The following is a 24,127-nucleotide window of genomic DNA, read 5'->3' as shown; positions in this document are numbered from 1 at the left end:
CCTGGGAGATATGTTCATCCCACTGTAGATGTTGGTCGACATGTAACCCTTGAAATTTTTTATTTTCTTCCGCTATGATGTTATACATCTTACTTTGAAAGTCAAAATTATTAGCTACGCACTGCCTTGGAGAAAACAAAACCATTTGTGTTTTATCATTGTTGAGGACTATGCCAATACTGTTACATCGTTCAAACATACATTGATTTTATCCAAAGTTAACCAGAATCAAGTAAGTTATTCAAAGAATTACAGGAATCCATGATGCTCACATTATCAGCATGTATGGTACATTTATTGCTGTTAACCTTTAAATTTAAAGGTAGATAGATAGAGGTTTTTATTTGGGTGAAATTGAGACTAAATGGTCCCTTCTTCCATTTAACCCATGGGTAGATCATTATTAAATATTATACATCCATATGCATCCTTATGAGGAGCAGCCTTTCACATCATTGAGAGTACAGAACCGTTGCATGCATAGATACTCTTGTCACTCCATTTGAAGCCTCTATCTCGTTATTCTTGTCCTTGTTCTTGAAGAAAATGCAAATTGTTGATGTTGACTGATTGTATGTTTGCACTAGATCAGCCATGCTCACATCTTGTTCTTGTTTTTTAATGATTTGACTTTTCCTATTAACTGTTATTTTCATTCTCTTGTGGCTTTTTCTTCGGGGATATTTTTAAAACTATGCAAAAAGTCATATTAAACTTCGCAAAAAATCTCGAATAGTGTCTAAACAAAGATTAGAAAAATTTTGATTATTTTTTTGGGACCCAATATGCAGGCTAGCAGTGAATCTGGTAATTCCCCTCTCCTCGTCACTCATTTTGAGGAAAGTTACTCGTTAAGGAAGTCATTTTCGGGCACAATGTTTTTGCATGTGATGCAAATTATTCATTATGCAAGGTTCTGGTTAAGCAATGGTCCACTGTACAATCATCTTACAAAGCCAAAGGCTTTTTAATTTTAAGATGAAAAAGAGATAAAATGGATGGTTTTGTTCAACTTCCAAAACATACCAAGTCTGGTCAATTCTAAATCATATCTTCCTTTCATTCAGGAAATAGTCCATGAAGAGAATGAAGATGGCCGGTACAACCAAAATTTGGTGGTTTCACCGCTTGGAGTGTGGTCCCTTTTGGCGGTTATCGCTGAGGGTGCCTCGGGGAACACCGAGTCCCAGCTGAAAGCCACTCTCAATCTTCCAAGTGATGCGGGCATTGTGCGGCGGGGATATAGATCCATTTGGAAGGCAATTCTCGTAAGTGCTGGAAACAAAAGAAGGCTGCATTGCTTGGACATGAGGCACGGCTCGAATTCCAATTTTGGTGGCATGTGCAATACCACAGTAAAATGCATTTATCTGTTAGTGATCTTGCATAGAAATAGAAATGTGAAATCATGGCCAATTAATTAGATCTGGAATTTTAGCCCTTGCATCTAATATGCTATTTCTAAAACTAATCTCCAACTTACACTCATTACCAACAGTCACTGTAGACTTGAAACGACTGCAGCAGCCATTGTGAAAGTCATGTTCCGATATGTGGCTGAAGTTTATTTTAATGGATGAAAATACTGAATACTGAGAACTGTTCTATCTGCTCTAGTTTTTGCCCTCCTATTTTAATGTTAAACTTAGCCTTTCTCTTTCTGGAAAAGCACATAACTTTTGTTTTATTCATTTTTATTCTCATCCCGCATCTATTGTACCAAATTTCCAATTCACTCAGCAATGCTTGCAACCCATTGGCTGACTGACGAACTAAAGCTTTATCATCCGCAAACTTGACTTTTAATGGATTCCCTGCCGACTTTCATTCCTACCTCCAGTTCTTCCCATGCCTCTTTAATCATTTCCTCCAATATAAACGTTGAACAACACGGGTGATAATGGACAACCCTGCCTTACACATCTTCCTAACACTGCCCATCCGGACTCCCCATTCCCAACTCGTACCTGAGCTGTCTGTCTGTCTGCCTGAGCTGTCTACTGGTTGCAGATTAGCCCCCTTTCCCTCCAATCTATTCCTATTTTCTGCGATATATTCATTATTTTTTCCCAATTCCTCATTTATATGTGCATACTCTATGCCAGTCCAAGTTTTTTCCTGGGTGACTTCTTTGACACCTTTTCTGACCCTCTATTGTTCACAGGAAAAATCAAATTTCAATTACAAGGTCGCTTATTGTCTCTCTGATCCATCGGCCTTCCTTAATCTGTAATACTTTAGTGAATAGCCTCTTTAGTTGTTAGTGGTGCTCATTGTCTTTTAGGCTATGCTTTTTGTGTTCCCATCTCGAGGAGTATCTGAAATCACATACATCCCCTGTCCTTACTCTTTGTACCTCTTCTGTCAACATGCGGTCCATATATTTTTTGCAACTTACATTACCAGTAAAAGTCAGAAATAGGTCAATATATTAATTTATTATCACCAAATTATTTTTAGACATATGCAAAAATGAGAAAATAGATCACCAGGATGAGCAATGAAAACCATCTTTGCCTATACATAAGCCTGGTTTATCATGGCTAAGTATGTTTTGTCGCACTGGATATAATGGAATTGACTGTGGTGGCTATTGAGCCGGGTTTGGGCCTTGCCTCAAGCGGCAGCCATCATGGCTAGATTTCTCCTTCTAAAAGTTCCTTCTATCACTTTTCAATATATATGCAGAAAATTTGTTATATGTGAGAATTTTTAAATTGGGAACTAGTAATAACTTTTTCTTACAAATTTTGAAACCTTGAAAATGACAACCAGAGGTGCAGGTTTAAAAATTGAAGAATGGTAGCATTGAATATCCCATCAACCCCTTGATTGAGTGTTTCTGATCATAGAATTGACTGAATCATATAAATAGTATGATAATAATAATAATAATAATTTTTATTTGTCCAGAGACTGCATCATACAAAAAATTGTACACATAGTATAGGACACGTCAATATATACAATAATACACAATGTAATACATATACCTATTCTAAGTTTCATGTTCCATGAAATTCCTAATAGAATAGAACAAATTCCTTTGAAGAAAAGCTCTCAATTTCCTTTTAAATAGACAAATGTTTGTGCTGGATCTTTTTCAGGTCCTCATTTAGCATATTAAACATAAGGAGACCCATAGATTTAGGGCCTAGTGTGGTGGTTCTAGTTCTTACGTAAGTTCGGTGCAGATCATTTTTAGACCTGGTCCCATAGTGGTGAATACCACAATTTGTGTCATACATTGAAAGGTTTACAAAGGTGTACACCAGTAATACATAGATATAAATACATGGCAAAGGTAGAATGTTCAATTTATGGAATAATGGACGACAAGGAGCATTATGCTCTGCTATGACAATTAGCCGTACGGCTCGCTTTTGAATTTTAAATATTGTTTGTTGTCTCAGGCGTAACTTTGTGGAATTTGCATAACATATTGAAATGTAATGAAATAATTGACTTTGTAATTCCACACACTTTATTTAAAAACACACGACCCAGGTTTCGACGTTGAACGTCATCATCAGGTCTGATGATGACGTTCAACGTCGAAACCTGGGTCGTGTGTTTTTAAATAAAGTGTGTGGAATTACAAAGTCAATTATTTCATTACATTTCAATATTTAAATATTGTGTCTGCAAGCGGAGAAGAACCCCAGAAAAGGATACTATATACTATACAGGAGTAGATATTTGCATAATACGAGGGTCATCCGGAAAGTAGTACCCGTTCATGAAATAAAGACACAAAAGTAAATATTAACAAACATAAAAAATTTTATTTGAAAGAGGATACTTTAAACTACTTCTCAACATAATCTCCAAGCAAATTAAGGCATTTGTCATAACGTGTGACAAGTTTCTGTATTCCTGCTGCATAGTCCTTCGCCGCCAGCTCATTGAGATACGCGAGGGACCCATCTTGCACAAATTTTTGCATAATGCAGATGGTGTTTAACAATTTCATGAACAATTGTTCGAGAAACATTGGGAAAATGCTCACAGATGTCATCAATTGTGACGCGCCGATCGTTCCTCACGAATTCGTCAACTGAGCTCACCAGTTGGTCTGTAATGACAGACGGTCTCCCCGAACGCTCATCGTCGTGTGTGTTCCCCCTCCCCATGTTGAAGTTGCGACACCACCGCCGAACAGACGACTCGTCCATTACATTGTCTCCATACACCTCCTTTAATTGGCGATGAATATCACATGGGCGAACGTTTCTTGCATTGAGGAATTTAATCACTGCCCTCACTTCACAACTGGCGGCGTTCTCAATTTTCTTAAACATTGTAAACAATCACAGAAACAACACAGGCAATGCTAGCGTCACGCAACTTGGCTCAGAGAAGGCAGACAAGCCACTGAAGCTATCTGACCTCGTCCAGCGGCTACTCGCGTCGTCAGCACTTCATGCGGCACGAACGGGTACTACTTTCCGGATGACCCTCGTATATTGACATGAGGACATCCATTGTTACGGTAAACCTGATGCTTCTAATAAGGAAGCAAATTGTATTCAGTTTTTTGCCCAGGTGACATATATGCTCCCACCAGGACAACCGCCCATCTAGAACTATTCCTAGGAATTTTGCATGGGGCGCTTGGGGAATTAGTTTTCCACTTGATTCAATTGCAAAAGTGGCCATTTTTTTGTTTTTATTTGCAAAGTAAAGTAGTTGGGACTTTTCCTCATTTAAATTCAGCTGATTCCTGCTACATCATGAGTTCAGATGTTGAACGGTTTGTTTAGCATTGTTTTTTAAACTTTGGGCTGTAGAGGCAGTGAGTATGATACTGGTATCGTCTGCAAATAAGAGTGGATCATCCCTTTCGTTGGTTCTTATATAAATATATATAGTATGTAAAGCTATAAGTTATTTAGGAGTGATTTGTTCGTCCTACCATTCATTAGTTAACTTGATATCTTTGATTGCGTGCAAGTAGGAATTCAGTTGACATTTGATGTTTTGTTTTTTTGACAGCATGCCAACAGGAGCAGCACCACTCTTGAATGTGCCAATGCCATTTTCTCGGATGCCAACCGACCTCTCTTGCCTGACTTTGAGTACCTAGCGGAGACTCATTATGGAGCAACAGTGAGGGGCGTGCAGTTACACAATCCACCGGCAGCTGCCGAGACTATCAACTCCTGGGTTTCTTCTGCAACACATGACCGCATTCGGAATGTGATATCTGCCAGTAGGTTTGCTGATTTATTAAGGCTATTTGAACTAGTTTTGCTTTTTTTCTTGATAGAGAACAGAGTAATATCACAGAAACCATGCATACTATTTTTGATGCACAAAAAGCTTTGCAAACGACCCTTTCTTTATTAAAGAAGTTGTTTTATTTATTTTATGATAGTGGAAGTTGTTGTTAGGCTATAAAATGACTCATAGGTGATGTTTTAGTGTTTTAAGCGTACTTGTTCTGCAATGATGATTGAGATATTTTAAAGTTTGCGTAGAGCCTGATTTGCTGTTTGACAAGATAATGTTGAATTTGTTTTGTCCCATGTTAGATAGGAAGAATTATTATTTGTTTGGAAAATTTCAAGTATGTACAAATGAATGCTACTGCCCATCTATAAAGCAGGGGAAAGACTGGAAGCATGCAAATTCTGGAAAGCATCAACTACTACACCAATGATTACACAGTGACAACGCGCCATGCCACAGATCAAGAATGGTGCATAACTATTTGGAAACATTCAAGTGGGAGGTGCAACCCCATGCCGCTTATTCACCAGATCTGGCTCCTTCGGACTACCGCCCGTTTTCGTCCATGGGCCTCGTGCTCGCTGAGCAGCACTTCAAAACTTACGCAGACGTCCAAAAATAGCTTGTCCCAACTCACCTTCCTGGACCAATCCCCCCATCCCTGGATCCCTCCACCAAATCGATATTTGAATTTATTTTGAGACACGGAGTTAATCTCCTCTATGTATGTATGGTGATGTGAGAATTCCTTATAATATGCCAAATGGGCATCATAGAGTCTGCATTCACATCTTAGAAAGCCACTAATGTATCATTAGCTGGAGCAATATATATCAGGTTACATTTTTTGAGATTGAAAATGAGACCTAGATTTGCTTGAAAAGCAACAGAGTAGAATACCAGAAATTGAAAACTACCTACTGCTATCAAGGTCAGGGAGTCTGTGTTCTCATTTTTAGGGTTCTCAGTCACAGAGTGTACTCTGTGTCAGAGTTTTACTAGAAATTAGAAGTTTGGCATTTTTGATAATTTCTGTGCATAATGTTCTAAAAGCTTACTCCCAAACCTGAAGGAAATTAAAAATGAATAAGAGCCTTTAAGAAAATATTCTGATGAAGAAAATAGGGGAAGTGATATAATTACTGAAGAGGAATTCTAATTGAGATGTAAGGCATTGTGTAAGGAAGAACTGTGTACAGGTGGGAATCAGGATGGTGCGGTGGCTAGTGTACTCACTTGCCATCCAGAGGGCCTGGGTTCAATTTTTTCAGTGGTATTCTGATCCTTGCTTGAGGTCCTTTGTGGAGAGTACTTTGAGTGAAGTACGCTCTCTGTTGGATGGGACGTTAATCTGTGTGACCCCTTGGTACCTTTTGTTAAGAATATGCTAATGCTGATGCTAGGTTTCTCTCCACCCTTCCTCCTTTCCCATCCATTCCTTTTGGCACACCTGCTGCAAAAGTTTTATTAATTGTGATGAGATGGGTGTCTCCTCAAAAAATGCTGAAGTGAACCTATGTAACAGCGGAGGAGAGTAAACTGCCTGGCCACAAGCCAATGAAATGCCATCTCATGATGCCAGTTAGTTTAAATGCAAGAGGCAAAATGAAAATCAAGCCACTTGATGAGCCTTTTAAAGGTGTGAAGTTCAGTAATGCAGGCTAAAAGTGATGTGAAGGTCATGGGAAACTGTTGCATCATACATTGAGAAGCATCACCCTAGTAAATCAGTGGCTATGCACACTACCAATTTATTTTATGATAACGCTGAGTTGCATTTTCACAAATTTTGAAGCTTCGGCGAAAGCAAATGTCTCTTGACAGCTTTCTAGTAAAAAAGAAAACAGAATGTATCATAAATAGTCAACTAAAAATTTTGATTCTTTTTGGTTTTCTACAAATCGAGTGTGCATTCTAATTTGGTTCATTCTGCAATAACAGAAAAGATGAAGATGATTCACATTCCCGAACAATGTATACATAATTTGCTTTGAATAACCTTATGCATAATTATTTGATTTGGATTGGAACACTTATTAATATTTTACATTCATTTTGATGGGAAAAATTGTTTTGCTTTACAAGAAAGATTCTGCAATGCATTATGTTTATTGTACAGGGTTACGCTGTACTTAACTTTAAATATATGCTGCACAGTGATTGTATCTGCAAAATGTGGACATTCTTATACACCCTACCTCTGGATCATTTTCAATAAGTGATATTCAGTTACGGTTCAGTGAAAGCTAAGTTCTGCAGAGCATTTGATGTGAAGAGCTCTCCACATAGCTCCAAGAAGTTGCTGAAAAAATCTTGCTACCTCTGGAATTCAAACCTGGGCCCTTGGGGTTGAAACCAGTGTGTAATTCACTGCACCAATCTGAGTTCTTACGCCTTATACACTTCCTGTATCACATTATATGCAAAAGAAATTTAAGAAGTCAATGTTATGTATTAATCTTCATTTTACGTTGGTAGCAGTAAAAATGTCATGAAGTATTTTCATTGATACCAGGTTGCATATGCATACCTTTGCCATGAATTGTCACGTATGGTACATCTCTGTCATATTTATTTTCCTCATGACCCATGCGGAATCCTAACCTGAGGCCAATTATTATGATCTTCTCCTTTCATGTTTTTTGTGTTGCTTCAGTCAGTGAGGGGAGCACTGCTGGAGGTCATGGATTAATGTGTCACTTAGTTAATGCTCCAATTTCTCTCCATGGAAGTAAAGGTTGGTATGGTGATGAGGGTATCATTTATTTGTTTCCAGGTGACATAGTCGATGCCGAGATTATAATGGGCAATGCAGTTTTCTTCCAAGGTGCTTGGGCTCTGCCTTTTAATTCCACATTCACGGTGAACCGGCCATTCTATGCGGATTACAGGAGAGAGAGGCTACCGCCTTCCGGAAAGAGTGGCTTGAGACAGCACGATGCAGTTGAGGAGATGGTTGTGGCCAGTGTCCCAATGATGTATCAGTCTGGGCCTTTTAAATTTGCAGTGATTGATGCGTTAAAGGCCCAGATTCTTGAACTGCCTTATGAGGTAGGTGGGTTGGGGGAGTAGGTCTCTCACTTAAGTTTCTTTGCAGGGAACCTATGAACGTTTGTTGCTATCATGCCCACTGGTTGTCCTCGGGAGATGATGATTTCACCACTGCACCAGGTAGAATCTTCAGACCAGTTCTGTTGCTGCAGAATATTTGCCACTATATGCATGTAGCATTTTGTAGTTGTGCTGCAATTGGTTGAAAGTATGCCTTTATTATTGGTTTTTCAAATAATTTTCCCGTGTGGGTGTAAGTTTATCGTAACCCCTCTATTTGTAAACATCTGGGCTTGTAACTATTCTCACAGTCTCCTTCATTATTCTTGGAGCATACCAAGATTTTCTATATATTTGATATTGTTTCCTCCATGTTCACCCCACCCTGGTTCTGGTAGCACCTGATCCATCCGTATGGAAGTCATGCTGAATTGCTTGCTGTCCATCACCCTCTGGTTTTGTTTAAGCTTGCAACTGAGTGCTCTTCACATGTGACCAAACTTTCTGGGATCTGGAAAGGACTTTCAAGTTAAAGAAGTTTGAAATAAATGTGACAATCCCTCGCCTGAGAGAAAGCTAAGAATGAGTAACAAGAAAATAGGTCAAGTATTGCTTTATGATATGCAGCAAAACTGCTGTACAATAAACCCATGCCAATCCAGATGCTCTGAAATCAAATAAAATCCGGCCATTTAGTACAGGTGTTTTTGCATATTAGCTATTATGACTTTTCAGGTAATATAAACCATCGCTAATCCAAACTGAGTTAAGCCATACAGTGCAGGTGGTTTTTTATGGGATCATGTGATGGCTATACTGATTTACTCTGCGGAAAAATACATTTTGCTTGCAGGTTCTCATGAATGAAAACCATGTTTAAGTTATTCCTAATTCTTCCAGTAGTATTGTAAATTATGAATTACCAGTACCCCATGAATATTTAACTTGCTCAACAAAATGCTGCACTTTGTGCTGCTGTGGCTTATTTGGTTACGATGCATGGCCAGTTCTTTCCATATGGCTTTGTAACTTCAGGAGCACGTGCCTAATTATTTCAATTTCTTCTGGCGGTAAGAAGGTGCAGCAAAGCCAGCATCAAAAAAGTGTGGCGCAATAAGAAAATGCACAACTTTGAACATTGTGGACAAGGTGAGGGTCTTTGAGAAGTTGGAAGCTGCGTTCCCTGTCGCTAGTTTCGTCCATGAGTTTGCTAAAGCTAAACAGACTTGTGTCTCAACTGAATAAGGAGAAGGGAAAAATGAAGGAATTCCTTCTCAAGTTTGATGTCAATGCCCAGGACGTCAACTGGAAGCCTCAGAGAACACTTCAGGTGCTGCCAGAAGATGGAAGCTGGGAGAAAGCATCCTTTGGTGCTGTGCTCATCAGGGATCAAGTGGTGAAGGAAATCGTGGGGGCACTGATATGAAGAAAAAGATCACCAGGAATTTTTGCGGGGAAATATTCTTGACTATTAAAAATATTGAGAACTGGAGGATGGTGATTTGGGTCTACAGACATAAACTGAAGAATAAATAGCTCATGTTGTGTTGTCAGTGAGAAAATGTGTTTTCTGAATCTGAAGAAGAGCCTGCTGAAAAATCACTTGCAGTCTTGGAGGTCTGGGAAAACCTGGATGCTATAATAAATTTTATGGGTGAAATGTTTGGTGGAGTCATGCAGGAATATTGTGGAAGTTGGGGACTGACTCAAAAGCAACCCCAAAAAGCAAGCAAAGTAAAATAAGTACCTTTTACAAAACATTTCTCTCTTCTTCCTAAAAATTGTCGCAATGGAATATAGAAAGTTTATATTCAAAAATGTATATTACAGTACAAGGGTGTTCTGAAAAGTTCTTGGTCCTGCCCATGGAAGGCATCACTGCTTGCATGACTTTTTTCTCTTATGTTGGCACAAGTGTGAGGAGACACCATGTGAAATTGCTAGACATTCCATTTTAGCGGTTTGCTGTAGGCAGTCATTTGAATCAGTAGCGGTGGGTGTGCTTTGAGAAAGGGAAAAAATTGAGTATCTTGCTGTGATGAAATTCTTTGTGAAAGAAGGTTTAACGTCAAATTCTAAATTCATTTGAGGATTGTAGGTGTATATATGGGGACTCTTCTCCGTTAATTTCCACTGTGAAGAGATGGGTGGCTGAGTTTAAGCTTGGCCGTGAGAGCCTCCGAGAAGATCATCCACGTGAAGGACGTCCAAAAAGTGCAGCCATACACCGGAAATCATGGAAAAAGTCCACAGTATGATTTTGAAAGATTGGTGCGCAAAGTTTTGTGAAATTACTGATAGCGTGTAGGAGATATCATGAGAGCACACAGGTCGCATTTTGAATAAGGAATTGCTCATGGCAATGTTTAGCGTGCCGTCATGGGTACCGCCGTGCTCACTGTGGATCAGCATTCAGGTGACATTTTCCAAGCAGTGCTTCGCATACTTTAAGAAAAACTAGAGTGATTTTCTGCATGGATATGTGGCAATGAATGAAATGCAGATTCACCATTACTCACCAGATTTGAACTAACAATCAATCCTTCACAGCGGACAGAGGGCACTTTTCAGCTCTGAAGAAGGCGGAGGTGGTGTCCTCAGCAGGAAAGGTCATGGTGTCAATTTCTTGGGATATAAAAGGAATTTGTCGGTTGGCTATCTTGAAACAGGTTGAACAATGACTGGGGAATACTATTCTTAACTTCTAATGAAACTGGACGTAAAAATTCCTGAAAGCAGAATTGACCTGCAAAGGTAAAAAACTGTTATCCATCGGGACAGTGCCCCTGGCCTCAAAAGTGTTTTGGCGATGTGAAAATTGAGGGATTTGCACAACTATGAACTGCACTGTGGACATCCACCCTTTTCATGGATTCAGCTCCCTCAGACCTCCTTCCACCTCTTCAAAAAACTCAACATTATCATCTGTGGTCAATGTTTTTTGTCCAATCAAGAAGTAGTTGTGGTTGTAGTTGAGTACTTCTGGAAGGACGGTATAGAGACGAGTTAACAGTGCTGGAATATCGCTGGATGAAATGAATTACTCCATTGGGTGATTATGTTAAAAAATTAAACTTTTTTGAAAGCATACACTGTCATTTTCATCACCAGGCCGAGAAATTTTCAGATCACCTTCATAATTCTTTTCCAAGAGTGGTTTAAAAATAATTAATTTTTTCAATTTAATTGTTAATTTTCATTGCATTAATTATTTAATCATGACATGTCATCTAATGAGTCTTCATAATTTTTTAGCACACTACGGGTTGGATAGAATTCATTTATGGAAAGTGGCATCACTACCTACATTTTAAATTTTGAATAAACAATTATCTAGTGTGCATAAAATCATTGAGGAATTATATTCACTTGACATCAGTATTATCCTAAGCATTATTTTAATTCATTATATCATGAAATCGTCAATAATTAAATTCTTACATGATGATCATGAGAATGAAAACAAATGCTCTCACAGCTTTATTTATTTGTCAGCAGCAGTTAAACTTGTTCAACTTCATTGGTACATGGAATCTACCTTCAATGAAATCTGGAACAATTCAATAGCCATTAACAATGTCTTGTTGTCTCATTGAAAACGTCTACTATAATATACTTTAAATATTTCAGCTTGATGAGTAAGATTTACGTCGGCATACAGAGATATGTTTCTTCTGCTGATGGTATAATTGAACCATATCTGAGAACAGAGTTGATCAAGTATTGAGGCAACATAGGTAAAATTTAGAAAAGAAAACTAGCACAAATTTCTGAAGATAACTTAGAAACATTAATTTAAAACCTGATCCATTCACTTAATTTATGTAAGTAGATCAGATAAATAGGACAATTTCAATGATAAAAAAACTAATAACATATTATCATGGTTGATAGAAGTTTCCCAAGAGTAACTGAGCTGATTGCTGGACATACTGTGATGTGTTTTATTCTGATAGGAAGTTGTCAAATTCAAATGAAATGTTTTTATACTTAAGGCTTTGTATTCACCTAATTAAGTGTAATGAGATATCTCTTCTACTGCACCCATTCCATTGTCCTTGCTCAGCATTATATCAATTGCTTCCTGGGGCTCCTTCCCGTGTCCCCTAACTAACAAGTGCTCTACGTTTCATTCGTTACACTCATTCCCTTTTTCATTTCCTTAAAGTCAGCATTACCCTTAATGAGCACTAAAATGTGACCTGAATCCACATCTACTCCTGGGAATTTGTTTGAGTTGATCACCATTCCTAAATCTATGCGTAACTAGTATCTCTCACTAACTCCTGGCACTTTACAAGTACACCTACGTCTGCCATAACGTTTAAACCAGTTACTAGTTGTGATTGAGTTATTTCTTGTGCAAGACTAAAGATATTTCTCTCCTCAGTCATCCTTTCTGCTAAACCATACTCTCCTACCTTGCTATCGTATCTCCTTTTGCCTACCACCACATTCCACCCTTCTCACCTTTCACCTACAAGCATTTGTTTCTAGGTACACTTGCAATCTTTTTGCCTAATTGATCACATACACTGTCTACTTCCTCTTCCTTGTGACTGCTTGTTGACGTACACATTAGGATTACCACTAGATTGACCGGATCTGCTCTTATTTCTACCGATAGTATTCTGTCATTCTCCTAGTTCTCCCCAGTTTCCTATGAATTACTCTGGCTATGCCATGTAGCCAGTATAACATCTACTGTATAAAACTTAGTAACTATCGTGCTAATAGTCCCCGCTGTCTTTCCATCTCACTTGCACAGTCCTAACATGTCTATATTTTGTGTCAATATCTCTGGCTTGATGCTTTCCAACGTCCCTGTCCTCAGCATAATCGTAACATTACAAGTCCTTATTCTCATTGTGGTGTTTGTCTCTCTTCTTTTCTGCCGACATTCATTTGGATGTGCAAGGATTTCTTATGAAGATGACTGCAGAGGCCTTGCCTCTCTTCCACTTTCACGGTACGACACTATGCTTGGTAGGCAGAATCCTATAGTTGACAGAAGCGACAGTGTTCATCCTTACATTTTTGGGAATAATAATTGAGGTGGTTACCCGTCACCTTCCCCAATAGTGTTTTTAACGCGACACCGTCACTCAACGTCAGCCCCAGTGGAGTCAAATGCTTTTGCAGCCACCTTTCAAAGGAACAGAAATTGCGTGGACTACATTTTGTCTGGCTCCTAGCCTTCAACCTATCCAGCATGGCTGACCCTACCAGGAGCAATTATCACTACTCCAGCCAGCACAGCTTTAGGGATCATCAGAATGCACAAGCCCTTCCAGCACGTAAAGGTCGTAGTCCATGGGGAGGAGAATAATTGGTATCCCCCGAAAGTAATCACCTTTTTGTCAATTTAATGATGTGTAATAAGATAGGTGAATGGGAGTAGGAGTAAAGATGAAATGAAAATAAACCTCAAGGACCACATGAAGTTGAAATGAACCAAAAATGTTTTTATGTAACTTCGATTTTACTCCAAAATACTAGCATGATTTACACCTAATGATGCCAAAACATGTATGGTGATATCTTGTAGTTACCAAGGTTATTTTGAGGATAGTTAACATGATAACTTGTAGAGTTCAACTGTCACCAAATTTTTCAACTTCTAAGTATGTCATAATTGGCATTAATATAATTTTGGTACCCTTAATCATATTTATACACTTCATTTGCTCTGTGGTGTAAAGTGAAACTATGTATGATTTGAGGACATGTCATGTTGAGTGTTGTTGCCCTCCTAGGAATTCCCCTCCAGATCCTACATTTTAGTGATGACTCTTGAGTTCCCTCCAGAAAATAATTGTATATCTGTTGTTCTTGGATGATGAGAAGAGTTTTTCAATGTACCCTTTGTTTTTAGGGTGGTGAACTTTCAATGCTGGTGGCCCTGCCAAAGAAGGGGACTTCCCTTGCTGAAGTGTTTGCAAGGTTGCGCAACACGACGCTTGACACACTTCTGCAAATGCTGGAATCGCAGAGCAGTGTGGATGTGGAGGAAGGTGATGTCATCGACGTCTTCCTGCCAAGGTTCACCATCAACACCCGGGTGCAGTTGAAAGAGCACTTGGAGAAGGTTGGTGTTGGCTCGGCTGGTGCTCCTCTAGAGGAGGCTCTTCTCTCTCTCTCATGGGTCCACACTCACACGTCTGCTTGTATGATCGGAGTCTGTGATGGGCAAAGTTAATCAAAAACTTGATTTCATTTACCCCCTATTCGTTAACCAAAAGGTTAGCTTTGAAAACTGTTTATTGGTTAATTAAGTAATAATGCAAAGGAGGTTATCAGTAATAGACCTTGAGCATTAAATTTAACCCTAGATGCTCAAGTTGCCAATATATCAGCTTCTCATATTTGCCTTAAAAAGCTCGAGGTGCTGATGTATGGGCTCTAGTTTTAAACTTGTTTAAAAATTGTTATTTAATGCACCTTAAGTATTAATATATGTTAAACTGATAATCATAGATTTGTTTGTTGATTCTTTCAAAATGGGAGTGGTTTTTATAAATAATGTATTTTACACTAACAAAAGTAATTGTAAGTATCTTTCCCGATCAACTGGATGCAGCTGTGAGTAGTCATTGAAAATTTGGAGTTCTCCTCACATCTGTAGGTTCCACTATCTAAATGCTGTTCTCTCTTTCATTCCTTTTATGTCGTTTTGTATGAACTGCCTTCTGTGCCCTTCTACCGCTTTGTTGTAATTCATAGCTGGATACTTCATGTGAGACGAAATGCTAGCCGCAATTTTCCTTTGTGTTGCCTCACGCTATCGATGGTAAGGCTTGCGGCTCAGCTTCGTCAGCAGACTCTCGAGCATCATTGTCTGGTTTTACTACATGTTGCAATTTTGTCAGGTATGATAATTTTGCTTTGTCACACAACCTTTTGATACCTGCTACTTCATTGTCACAAGCATTTTCCTTTGCACTCAAGACAATTTTCTCTCAGCCAGCAGCACAGGCGTTACCGGGAGGACACGTGTGGATTTTTTGTGGCAAATACCCGATTGTTTTATCTGTAATTTCTTTTTAATTGCTTCGGAAACTTTTTTTTGTGCCAAAACTGTGATACCTTGATTGGGTAATTTCTGGTACTCATAATGGCAGGCTCTTCACAAGAAGTTATGAAGACTAGCAAAGAAATTACGAATTATTTGGTCTGTACATTGGACCAGAGTGTATTGAGCTTTTCATCGGAAAATGAAATTGAATCTAAAAGTGAATGTTAATTTGTGCCAGAAATAACAGACGGCAGGAATGAATCTGACTCAGTGGACGATGGATGGAAAGTCATTGAAGAACCCTAACAACCCCATCCCATCCTTCATCTCCTCCAGGGAATGGTTGGTCCAATAAACGTGCCTTCTTCTATTGCATATTTTCACCTGTTCTTTATGGAATCCCTATTTGCTCTTTTTGTTACAGAAACAAATCGTTATGCCCACTATCATCTTTCTCTGCTTTTGAATAGTTATATTCTATATGAAGAAAATAACGAAGGACCTGGGAAACCTCAGTCAAGGATAGAATTTGTAATCATTATCATTGAGAATTTGGGAAAAGAGTAGGTTTCATTGAAGGATAGATCATCAAAAGTAGGACTAATAAGCTATAAAAAAGGAGGTAATTGTTGTGTCTGCAGCTCTAAAAATTATAGAAAAAGATCCAGAACTGTCTGCATTAGATGTAATAAAGGCTTGCATGGGGAGTGTTTGGTAAAACACCTATGCTGATGGTGGGAAAAGTACTTTCTCATATTTTGCATTATATCTCGTGTACAAATAGGAATATTAGTGTCAAATTTGAATGTGATAGAGTTAAATGTGTAGCAATTGACCATATATGATCCAATTTTTGATATTTGTAATAGTTACGTCATTTGTAACAAAAATTTTGTTTCATGAAATTTTTTTAAAAAATTACTTTTTATATTTACACATCCAGTAAATTTTTAAATAGAAACTAAAATATGTTTTCCATTATTTTTAAAATTTCAATATACTTGTCATTAAAACAAACTGACAGAAATTATTTGAAAAAAGGCTTAAAATTAGCAGGAATACGGTGTGAGCTTTCTGAGCTTGAAAACCAAAAATGGCATGAGAGCGAAAGGGTTAAACACAGAAAGTTACTCGTGACTCCAAATCCCCAAAAAGCATGTTAAAAGTACCAAAACTATAAAATTAACTTTTTTTGGGTCTTTTTGAGGCATTGCATTGCATCAAGATTTTAAAAAATTTCAGTTGATGTTGACATCTCAAATCCCGAGTTAGGATCCCTTCCACTATAAAATACCAATTCACAAATTCCTCGTGGCTATTTCACATAAATACAGTCTTCTAATGCTTGGCTCTATTTCATATTAGTTTGATGAGAACATACTGAACAGATATTTTGACAAAATGTACCAAAGCAAATACAAGTATCATCCAAAAAAGTAACTGAAACTACTTCGAAATCTTTAAAATCTATTCTGGTGGAAATGTGCAGATCAAACCATAAAGGAATTACATATTAATAAGCTAGAAACCAGCAGCAATTTACAGTTTCACAAGTAAATCATTACTGCATCACATAATGAATAGCTACATTGCAGGTATGATATTTTTTAAACATGTGTCTACACTGCTGTTAGACTGAGAGTGAATTTATAAAAAGACTGAAAGGAGTATGTCCCTGGGTTCATCTTAAATATCATGTGTTTGAAATGAAAAATGTTATCAGCCAAATATGCGCTGCACCATGTTGCACCAAGTTGGATAGTTTGGTTTCTCAGAGAACAAAAGTTATGTACGTCACGTACCATCCAAAACAGACGACAGAAATTGCAAGCCAAGTTCCTGATTTTGTTTATTCATGTTGATGATCATATAAAGAGAATTAGGTCCAAAACTTTCCCATAAATAATATTGGGAGAGGATAGAAGTAGGCGGTGGAGTTGGTAGAATGTGGCTTAGGAGCAATGAATGATTGTGAGGAGAAAGCGGTAGAGTTTTCTATGAAAAGGGGTTTAGTAATAATATCAATAATGGTCTGGATAAAAAAAACATTTTTAATGTACGTATAGATGGGAAGTGGTGGGATAGCACTTAGCCGTAGGTCAAGGAACAGCCTCAATGTTTCTCAAAATTTCCTGGCCTCTGATGCCAATTCGGAATGTAATTTACTTCTAAAGATTGGCTGAGCTGCCTAATAAATCAAGGCTTCAAAAGCCTGGCATCCATCCAGTGGGTAGAATGCCAATGCGGAAGAGACTTGGCCTTAAAGCAAGAGCATGGTGGAGAGGTCACAGTTGGCCTCCTTGAAGAGTGACTTCTTCTGCAATCCCAGAGCATCGAAGAAAGCGAGATTGGAAAAACTTCATGCTGATTGATTCAAGAAAGAAGCAGTAACGATTAGTGATTCGTTGATTTAAAAATTTCTAATCCTCCATTTCTTATTTTGAGTCCTGGAAATGATGCCATTGATTTCTACAAAAATCACTTAACCTTGATTATTAAAATTTATGCTTAATAAGGATAAAATTTTTAGGAAGTAACTATTCCACATAATTCCTAAAAAGTGACATGACATTGGTTTAGCCCATGTCATCCATGCTATTGTGTAGGCCGTGTAGATTTCTTAATGTTTTTAAAAGAATTATGAATTTTTGCATAGAAAAGGGCTTAAGTCTCTTACTGCCATCTGCATTAGCTCCTAATAATGAAGCGCTGAAGTGAGGTTTGCTTTGTTTGTCTTTGGGGCAAGGTTCTCTCCTTCTGAAGTCAAAGGTTTTATTCTTTATTAATTAAATATGCCTCATCTGCATTAAAAATATATTTAAGAGCATATATTTTTTTAAACTGAAGTCAGCAAAAGATTGCCACCTTCATCAAGGGAACAAAGGAAATTTCTACGTGGCGTTCTGCCTGTTTCTTTGATAATGTGTCATGTTTCTTTAGCCTTATTGGAAGCTTTCATTAACCACCTGCCATTAGAAGATTTGTTGGCTTCTTTTATAGTGCATTCATATATGTTTTAGCAAAAAAAGAAAGTCGGCATAGAGTTCTAGGGACTTGTTACGTTTACATAAGACAGCCATTTCTTTGACTTTTGCGGAAATTGCAATCATTTGTGAATCTAATCATTTATTCTTATTGCTGTGACCATGCAATGAAGCCTCGCATGAGCATAATCCATTCCAAAATTCATAATTCATTGTACGTGTGTGCAATTTCAGCCATTTCATCCCTATTTTTTCCCTTTCAGTGCATTTGCTTTTCATTCTTACTGTTATTTTTATTTTGTTAATGGTATTTCTTTAAGCCTTGTTCATTTAGCATGAAATATTTGTGGCCCATGGTTGCACAAAACTAGCCTGTTATTAGCTTCAATCAAAATTTCTCAGGAGCCACAGTTTCATTTATTATGTTCAGGTGCCATTTATCAACATTTCACTTTTTTAATAGTACGAAGTCCATTGAAAGCTTAATATATTTTCCAGCACTATATTTTATTAGTGATGTTTCAATGTCATCGACCAATGGTGAGGTATTTGGCATCATCAACATGTTAATTCCTGTAATGTTGGTTTTTCTATTTGTACCAGGCCTTAAGCTAGGTTTTTATTCATAAGGAATTGGTTTTTGCAGTTAAATCGCCATTTTGAACTCCCCACTTTTTCACTCCCCCTATTTAAACTGCTGTCAAAGACATTCACAATAAGTGCTTAGAGCAACTCATCACAGCCAAGTCCTTGCTCTGCATGCAATGACCACTTCCAGTGTAGCCTTGTAGGTGCTGAGTAAAAATTATATTTGGAAACTCATTTACCCCTGCAGATGCACTCAATATATTTTAAGAAAGGCACAATTGTCACTTGCAGACTGCATCTGTGTAATCATGCATTGCATGATAACATCTGCACGTATCCTTGAAAAGAGCCCTTGCTCAGGGCCCAAGGAAAGCATTTCAATTGTGAGAGGTGCAGAGTATTTACATGCTCTGTTTAACATGAGTGGGGCATAAAAGGACATAGGGGACGTTGGGGTCTCAAAGGGAGGAGCTTATGAGGCCTAAAGCCTTGGGGAATAAGAGCTGCTCTGGATGCAGTCTCCTGTCTCTCTTATTGTGAGGTGGGTGCACAAGGATGCTTTGGAGGCAATTCAAGAGGTGGGAAATGATGCTCTGAATGAGGGAAGAAACATTATGAAGAAGTAATGTGATTCTTTTTCAAGTGGCTTTCCATGCAAAACATAAGGATTGGTGTTCAAAGAATTGTTGAAATGATTGCCCCTGTCCTGAATTAAGGGACAGAGTGACAGGAAAATAATTGACAAATTACACCACAGCCAATGGATGGTGGATGAAAGTTACAAAGAAGCATTAAGGTAATGTGTTAGGTTTGAAATTGAATTTGAATCATTTCAATTTCTGTTATTCAAATGCAGTACTTTGTAATGTCTAGCCTCTTCTTCTATCTAATTTTAAATTAATATTTAATGTAAAATTTGCTATTATTATATGACAAAGACATTTTTTATTGCCCAATTGAAGCTTTATTTAGACTTTTTGGCAATTGTGCCATCTTAACGTCTCAGTTCCATTGAATATTAATGAGCTGTCTCTCAGTATGAATAAGATACAGATTCAGTTTTATTTTTTTTCTTTAGAAATATTTATTAAATTTGATTTTCAGTTACAAAACATATAAGCATCATTGACCTTTTTCAAATGAATCCTCAATTACATTTATGAATTCAGTTTCAAAGAGTATTGGTGGAGCACATTGGAGGCATATTTTTCACTCAACATATTTATTTCCAAATAATGTTCCTCATTTTACTTTGGAAATCACTCGTGTGTGATGACACTGTCCTTGCTGTAAGTGCTCTGCTGATAATTCCCGGAGTATCTGAAGAACAGTTCATTTCAGCCATTCATTAAATTCCACTGGTACTCATGTTAATAATATATGTATCTCTGGTGCACTGAGAGAAACCGCAGGCCCTCTGCTTTGTGCATCATGGAGGATTTTTATGAAGAGTGTCACTTTTAATATCATACATGATGAGTTAGTAATGACTTCTTACCCTTCCAGCTTGGGCTGGAGGATATCTTTAATGTTGCCCGCAGTGACTTGAGGAAGCTGTCTCACTCGCGGCTGTACGTCTCCAAAGTGCTGCATCAGGCTGAGATCAAGGTTGCCGAGGAGGGCACGGTGGCAAGTGCTGTCACAGGTGAGAGATCTTCTTTCGGCTTCTCAATGCTTGATGTTCTCATGCTCGAATGTACATGTTGGCCTTTTCAAAAGGTGTATTTGCACACATATCCATCTAAACAACTGGAAACCAAAGATTAGTTAATGTTGTATACATTTTAAAAGATGCTCGTAAAGTTACATTTAACTCTAGAATTATTAGTTTGAAATAGATACAACTACTTGTACACTGTACCATCATATTGAGGTTTAAAATTTGCAAAATGCAAATTCACCAGCGCAGCTTTTGGGGAGTGGTTTAGGAAGTGAAGCAGGTGTCAAAGTGGTCGACGTGATGTTTTGGAATCTACAGTCTTGTCCCGGGGACAACAAATATTTTTCAGCAGTATACCAATCCTTACGTGAGGTGCTTTGTGGAGAGCACTTTGAGTGAGTATGACGTCCATCGATTGGGACGGTAAACTGTGGGGACCCCTTGGCGCCTTTCAACAAGAGTAGGCTAATGCCAACGCCGGGTTTCTCTCCACCCTTCCTCCTTTCCCATCCATCCCTCATGGCACAAATGACCTTAGCTGTGGATTGCCTTATATTTTTCACTTTAAATTTGCACTGCTGCTGAATGTGAATAATGTTTTAAAATAAATAAATACTATAGGTATTTAAGACAATAGATATGTAAGATATTTCTCTCCTCAGTCATCCTTTCTGCTAAACCATACTCTCCTACCTTGCTATCGTATCTCCTTTTGCCTACCACCACATTCCACCCTTCTCACCTTTCACCTACAAGCATTTGTTTCTAGGTACACTTGCAATCTTTTTGCCTAATTGATCACATACACTGTCTACTTCCTCTTCCTTGTGACTGCTTGTTGACGTACACATTAGGATTACCACTAGATTGACCGGATCTGCTCTTATTTCTACCGATAGTATTCTGTCATTCTCCTAGTTCTCCCCAGTTTCCTATGAATTACTCTGGCTATGCCATGTAGCCAGTATAACATCTACTGTATAAAACTTAGTAACTATTGCGCCAATAGTCCCTGCTGTCTTTCCACCTCACTTGCACAGTCCTAACATGTCCAACGTCCCTGTCCTCAGCATAATCGTAACATTACAAGTCCTTATTCTCATTGTGGTGTTTGTCTCTGCATCTTCTTTTCTGCCGACATTTGCTCAGCTCAGCTGTACATCGTCTTTTAAGAATGTAGTGAACTGGTAGTATGTCGTAGGGGCCAATACACCTTACTGCATTTGAGTATGTATGCTTTCATTGGATTCCCCAATCACTCATTGCAATATGAGTCTTTATTTCTGGAATCACTACAATTATCGCTTGAGTCAATATCATGTTTGGTTTTTACCACACGCACTAGAATTTCTCATTGAACTTGATTTTTGTCGTTTTTAAATGACCTTTTATGTTTTTGCTTAGTATTTTTTCTCTGCCAAACATTTCCTTTTAAACTCATGATAATGTATCCTCTGTGATGTCTATATTTTTTAGTTCAGCAATGGTGAGTTTGTTAAAAGAAATGCAAATGGTGGGAAGAAAAGATGTCCACCAGGAGAAAGTCAAGTTAGGATCCTGGAATTGAATGACAATTCTGCCATGCACCAAAATGCTGTTTTTTTGTTGATGTTTTTTGTGTCGGTTATGAGAGTAAAAGTGGAATGGCAAATAATCCATAACATAAGTTTAATGTCAAGGCTTAGCCTTTTCGGATGCAATTGGAGTCTTTTAATGTCTTTCTTATTTCTTTCAGTGGCTACCATTAACAACTTCAGCATGCCCACTGTTTTCAATGCCAACCATCCATTCCTCTTCATTGTCATTGAGAAGACTACAAAGGCAATTATATTTGCTGGCAAAGTTAGCAATCCAAGCATTTCATGAACTTGAGGAAATGGTGAATGGCCAATGCTTGACACATGCTTAATAGTAAAAATAAAAATACAGCCCATCTGGCACAAAGCGGTGCTGCGGCAAAAGGTACATGTGGTTTCTCTACTCACATTTGGTTTCAACTGTCATATTCAGTGAATCTGAATTACATAAGGTGTTGCTATTATTATTTAATGCTTTCATTCAAGACAAAAATTACGCCATGAGCAGAGGCAGGCTACATTTAACAATCTGTGATCCTTTTTATACTTCTGATTGTTTTGTTTTACATTTTATTGTAGTGGTGGGTGGCATTGCCACGAAATTTATGGTGTTGACATTGAATTTGTTCATATTTTATGATATCATGTTGAAAGTGCTTTGTCTCCAAATGCTCCAAAGGTCTGTAGTGTGATTAATCTAATTTTATGCTAAGTCAATAAATTTTGGGATCTGGTTTCAGAACTTCTCTAAAAGTTTATTTTCAATGAAAGTTATCGTTCTCTTATTTTGAATCTATCTTATGTGGTGGTATCTCCAATCACGGGTGTCTCTAGACATTACTGAACACAAATTGGTCCTTTGAACTTTGTCTGCACCCATCCTTGAACAAAACTTCAGAGTGCTTGTTCCTAATGCTGCTGAGACAAAATGCATTTTGTAGTTCTATATCCATCTGAACCTGTCTCCACCCTTTTGTTACATTATCTATCTCATTTTTTTGATTTCTTTTGCCTGTATCCTTACTATGCAAGCAATTTTGTCAGTATATGCGACTGCAATGAGATTTTCCTTCCTGCCTCTGAGCATATTGACCACTTGGAGTAGGAGCAAATTAAGATAAGTGTGGAATTATGGAAATAATTAGGACATTAAAATGGCTGTGCATTTCCTGTAAATTGTTGAAGTTAAGAAATATCATGTATGAACAAAATAAAAATATAAATTCTTAAAAATTACATATAGGTTAGCAATATGCTAGGAAATTTAAAAAAAAGTATTGGGGAATGCAAGGTTTGTATGTCAGGTATTGAGAAAAGTTTTGGAAAAATAGATTTATTTCAGAAATTGCTACAATGCCTCAAAATTCTTCAAAGAATATTTCTTGCCCTTGTGGCTTTTCCACAACTCAAAGGATCCCTGGTAAGCAGATTCTGGAAGGTCCTTGAGAGTGTCCACGCAAGCTCCCTTTGATGGCACTTAAGAGTCCCAAGGTGATGGTGTATTTGAGGGAGTATTTCATTTTTGGGAATAGGAAATAGTCTGCTGGTGCCAAGTTGGGACTCTAAGCAGGTTGGGGAATTGTCACGATGCCATAGCAGAATGTCTTCATAAGCAGAGACACTCAACTGTGCTTATGGTTGTTCGTCAAGACCTTCAGGACAAGATTAGCGCCGATCTTTTGCATCGCCAATATGATCTTCGATCTTGCACTCACATAACCGACAGTCTGAATTTAGCACTTCATGCACACGTCTGGAAAATTCATGTTGGATATTTTGCATACAATCCTTGTAAGTAAGAAAAATCTGGAATTTTTGTGGGGTGACAAAAAGCAACCATTTCAACTATAACTTAATTGAAGTTTGTGTGCTTCTGGAGTTGGGGAGGGGAGGTGGCAGAGGGCAGGCATCTGCTGACGTTTTTCCTCCCCACTCCATGCCTTCTCCTTGCTCTGCATCATCCCCATCTCTTATTGCTGTCTTTCTTGCTTGACTCAATGTGCTTGTTGTCCCTTCAGAC

The 24,127-nt window shown here is 38.0% G+C and overlaps 1 protein-coding gene across 1 annotated transcript in view; it reads left to right on the top strand.

The window, feature by feature from the left end:
• LOC139687245 (serpin B6-like) overlaps positions 1–23,075 on the top strand; it is a 28,933-nt gene extending 5,858 nt beyond the window's left edge. The window contains exons 3-8 of the mRNA XM_071584378.1: positions 1,068–1,268; positions 4,996–5,212; positions 8,009–8,283; positions 14,159–14,371; positions 20,377–20,515; positions 22,266–23,075. Coding sequence (XP_071440479.1) covers positions 1,068–1,268; positions 4,996–5,212; positions 8,009–8,283; positions 14,159–14,371; positions 20,377–20,515; positions 22,266–22,396 — 1,176 coding nt within the window. The 3' untranslated portion in view covers positions 22,397–23,075. The remainder of the gene's footprint in view (positions 1–1,067; positions 1,269–4,995; positions 5,213–8,008; positions 8,284–14,158; positions 14,372–20,376; positions 20,516–22,265) is intronic.
• The last annotated feature ends 1,052 nt before the right edge of the window (positions 23,076–24,127 follow it).

Source organism: Hetaerina americana, unplaced genomic scaffold (genome assembly GCF_022747635.1).
Source record: "Hetaerina americana unplaced genomic scaffold, ioHetAmer1.1.p SCAF_18, whole genome shotgun sequence".
NCBI lineage: Eukaryota > Metazoa > Arthropoda > Insecta > Odonata > Calopterygidae > Hetaerina > Hetaerina americana.
The sequence above is the reverse complement of the archived record's forward strand: the minus strand, read 5'-3'. Positions and strand labels throughout refer to the sequence as shown.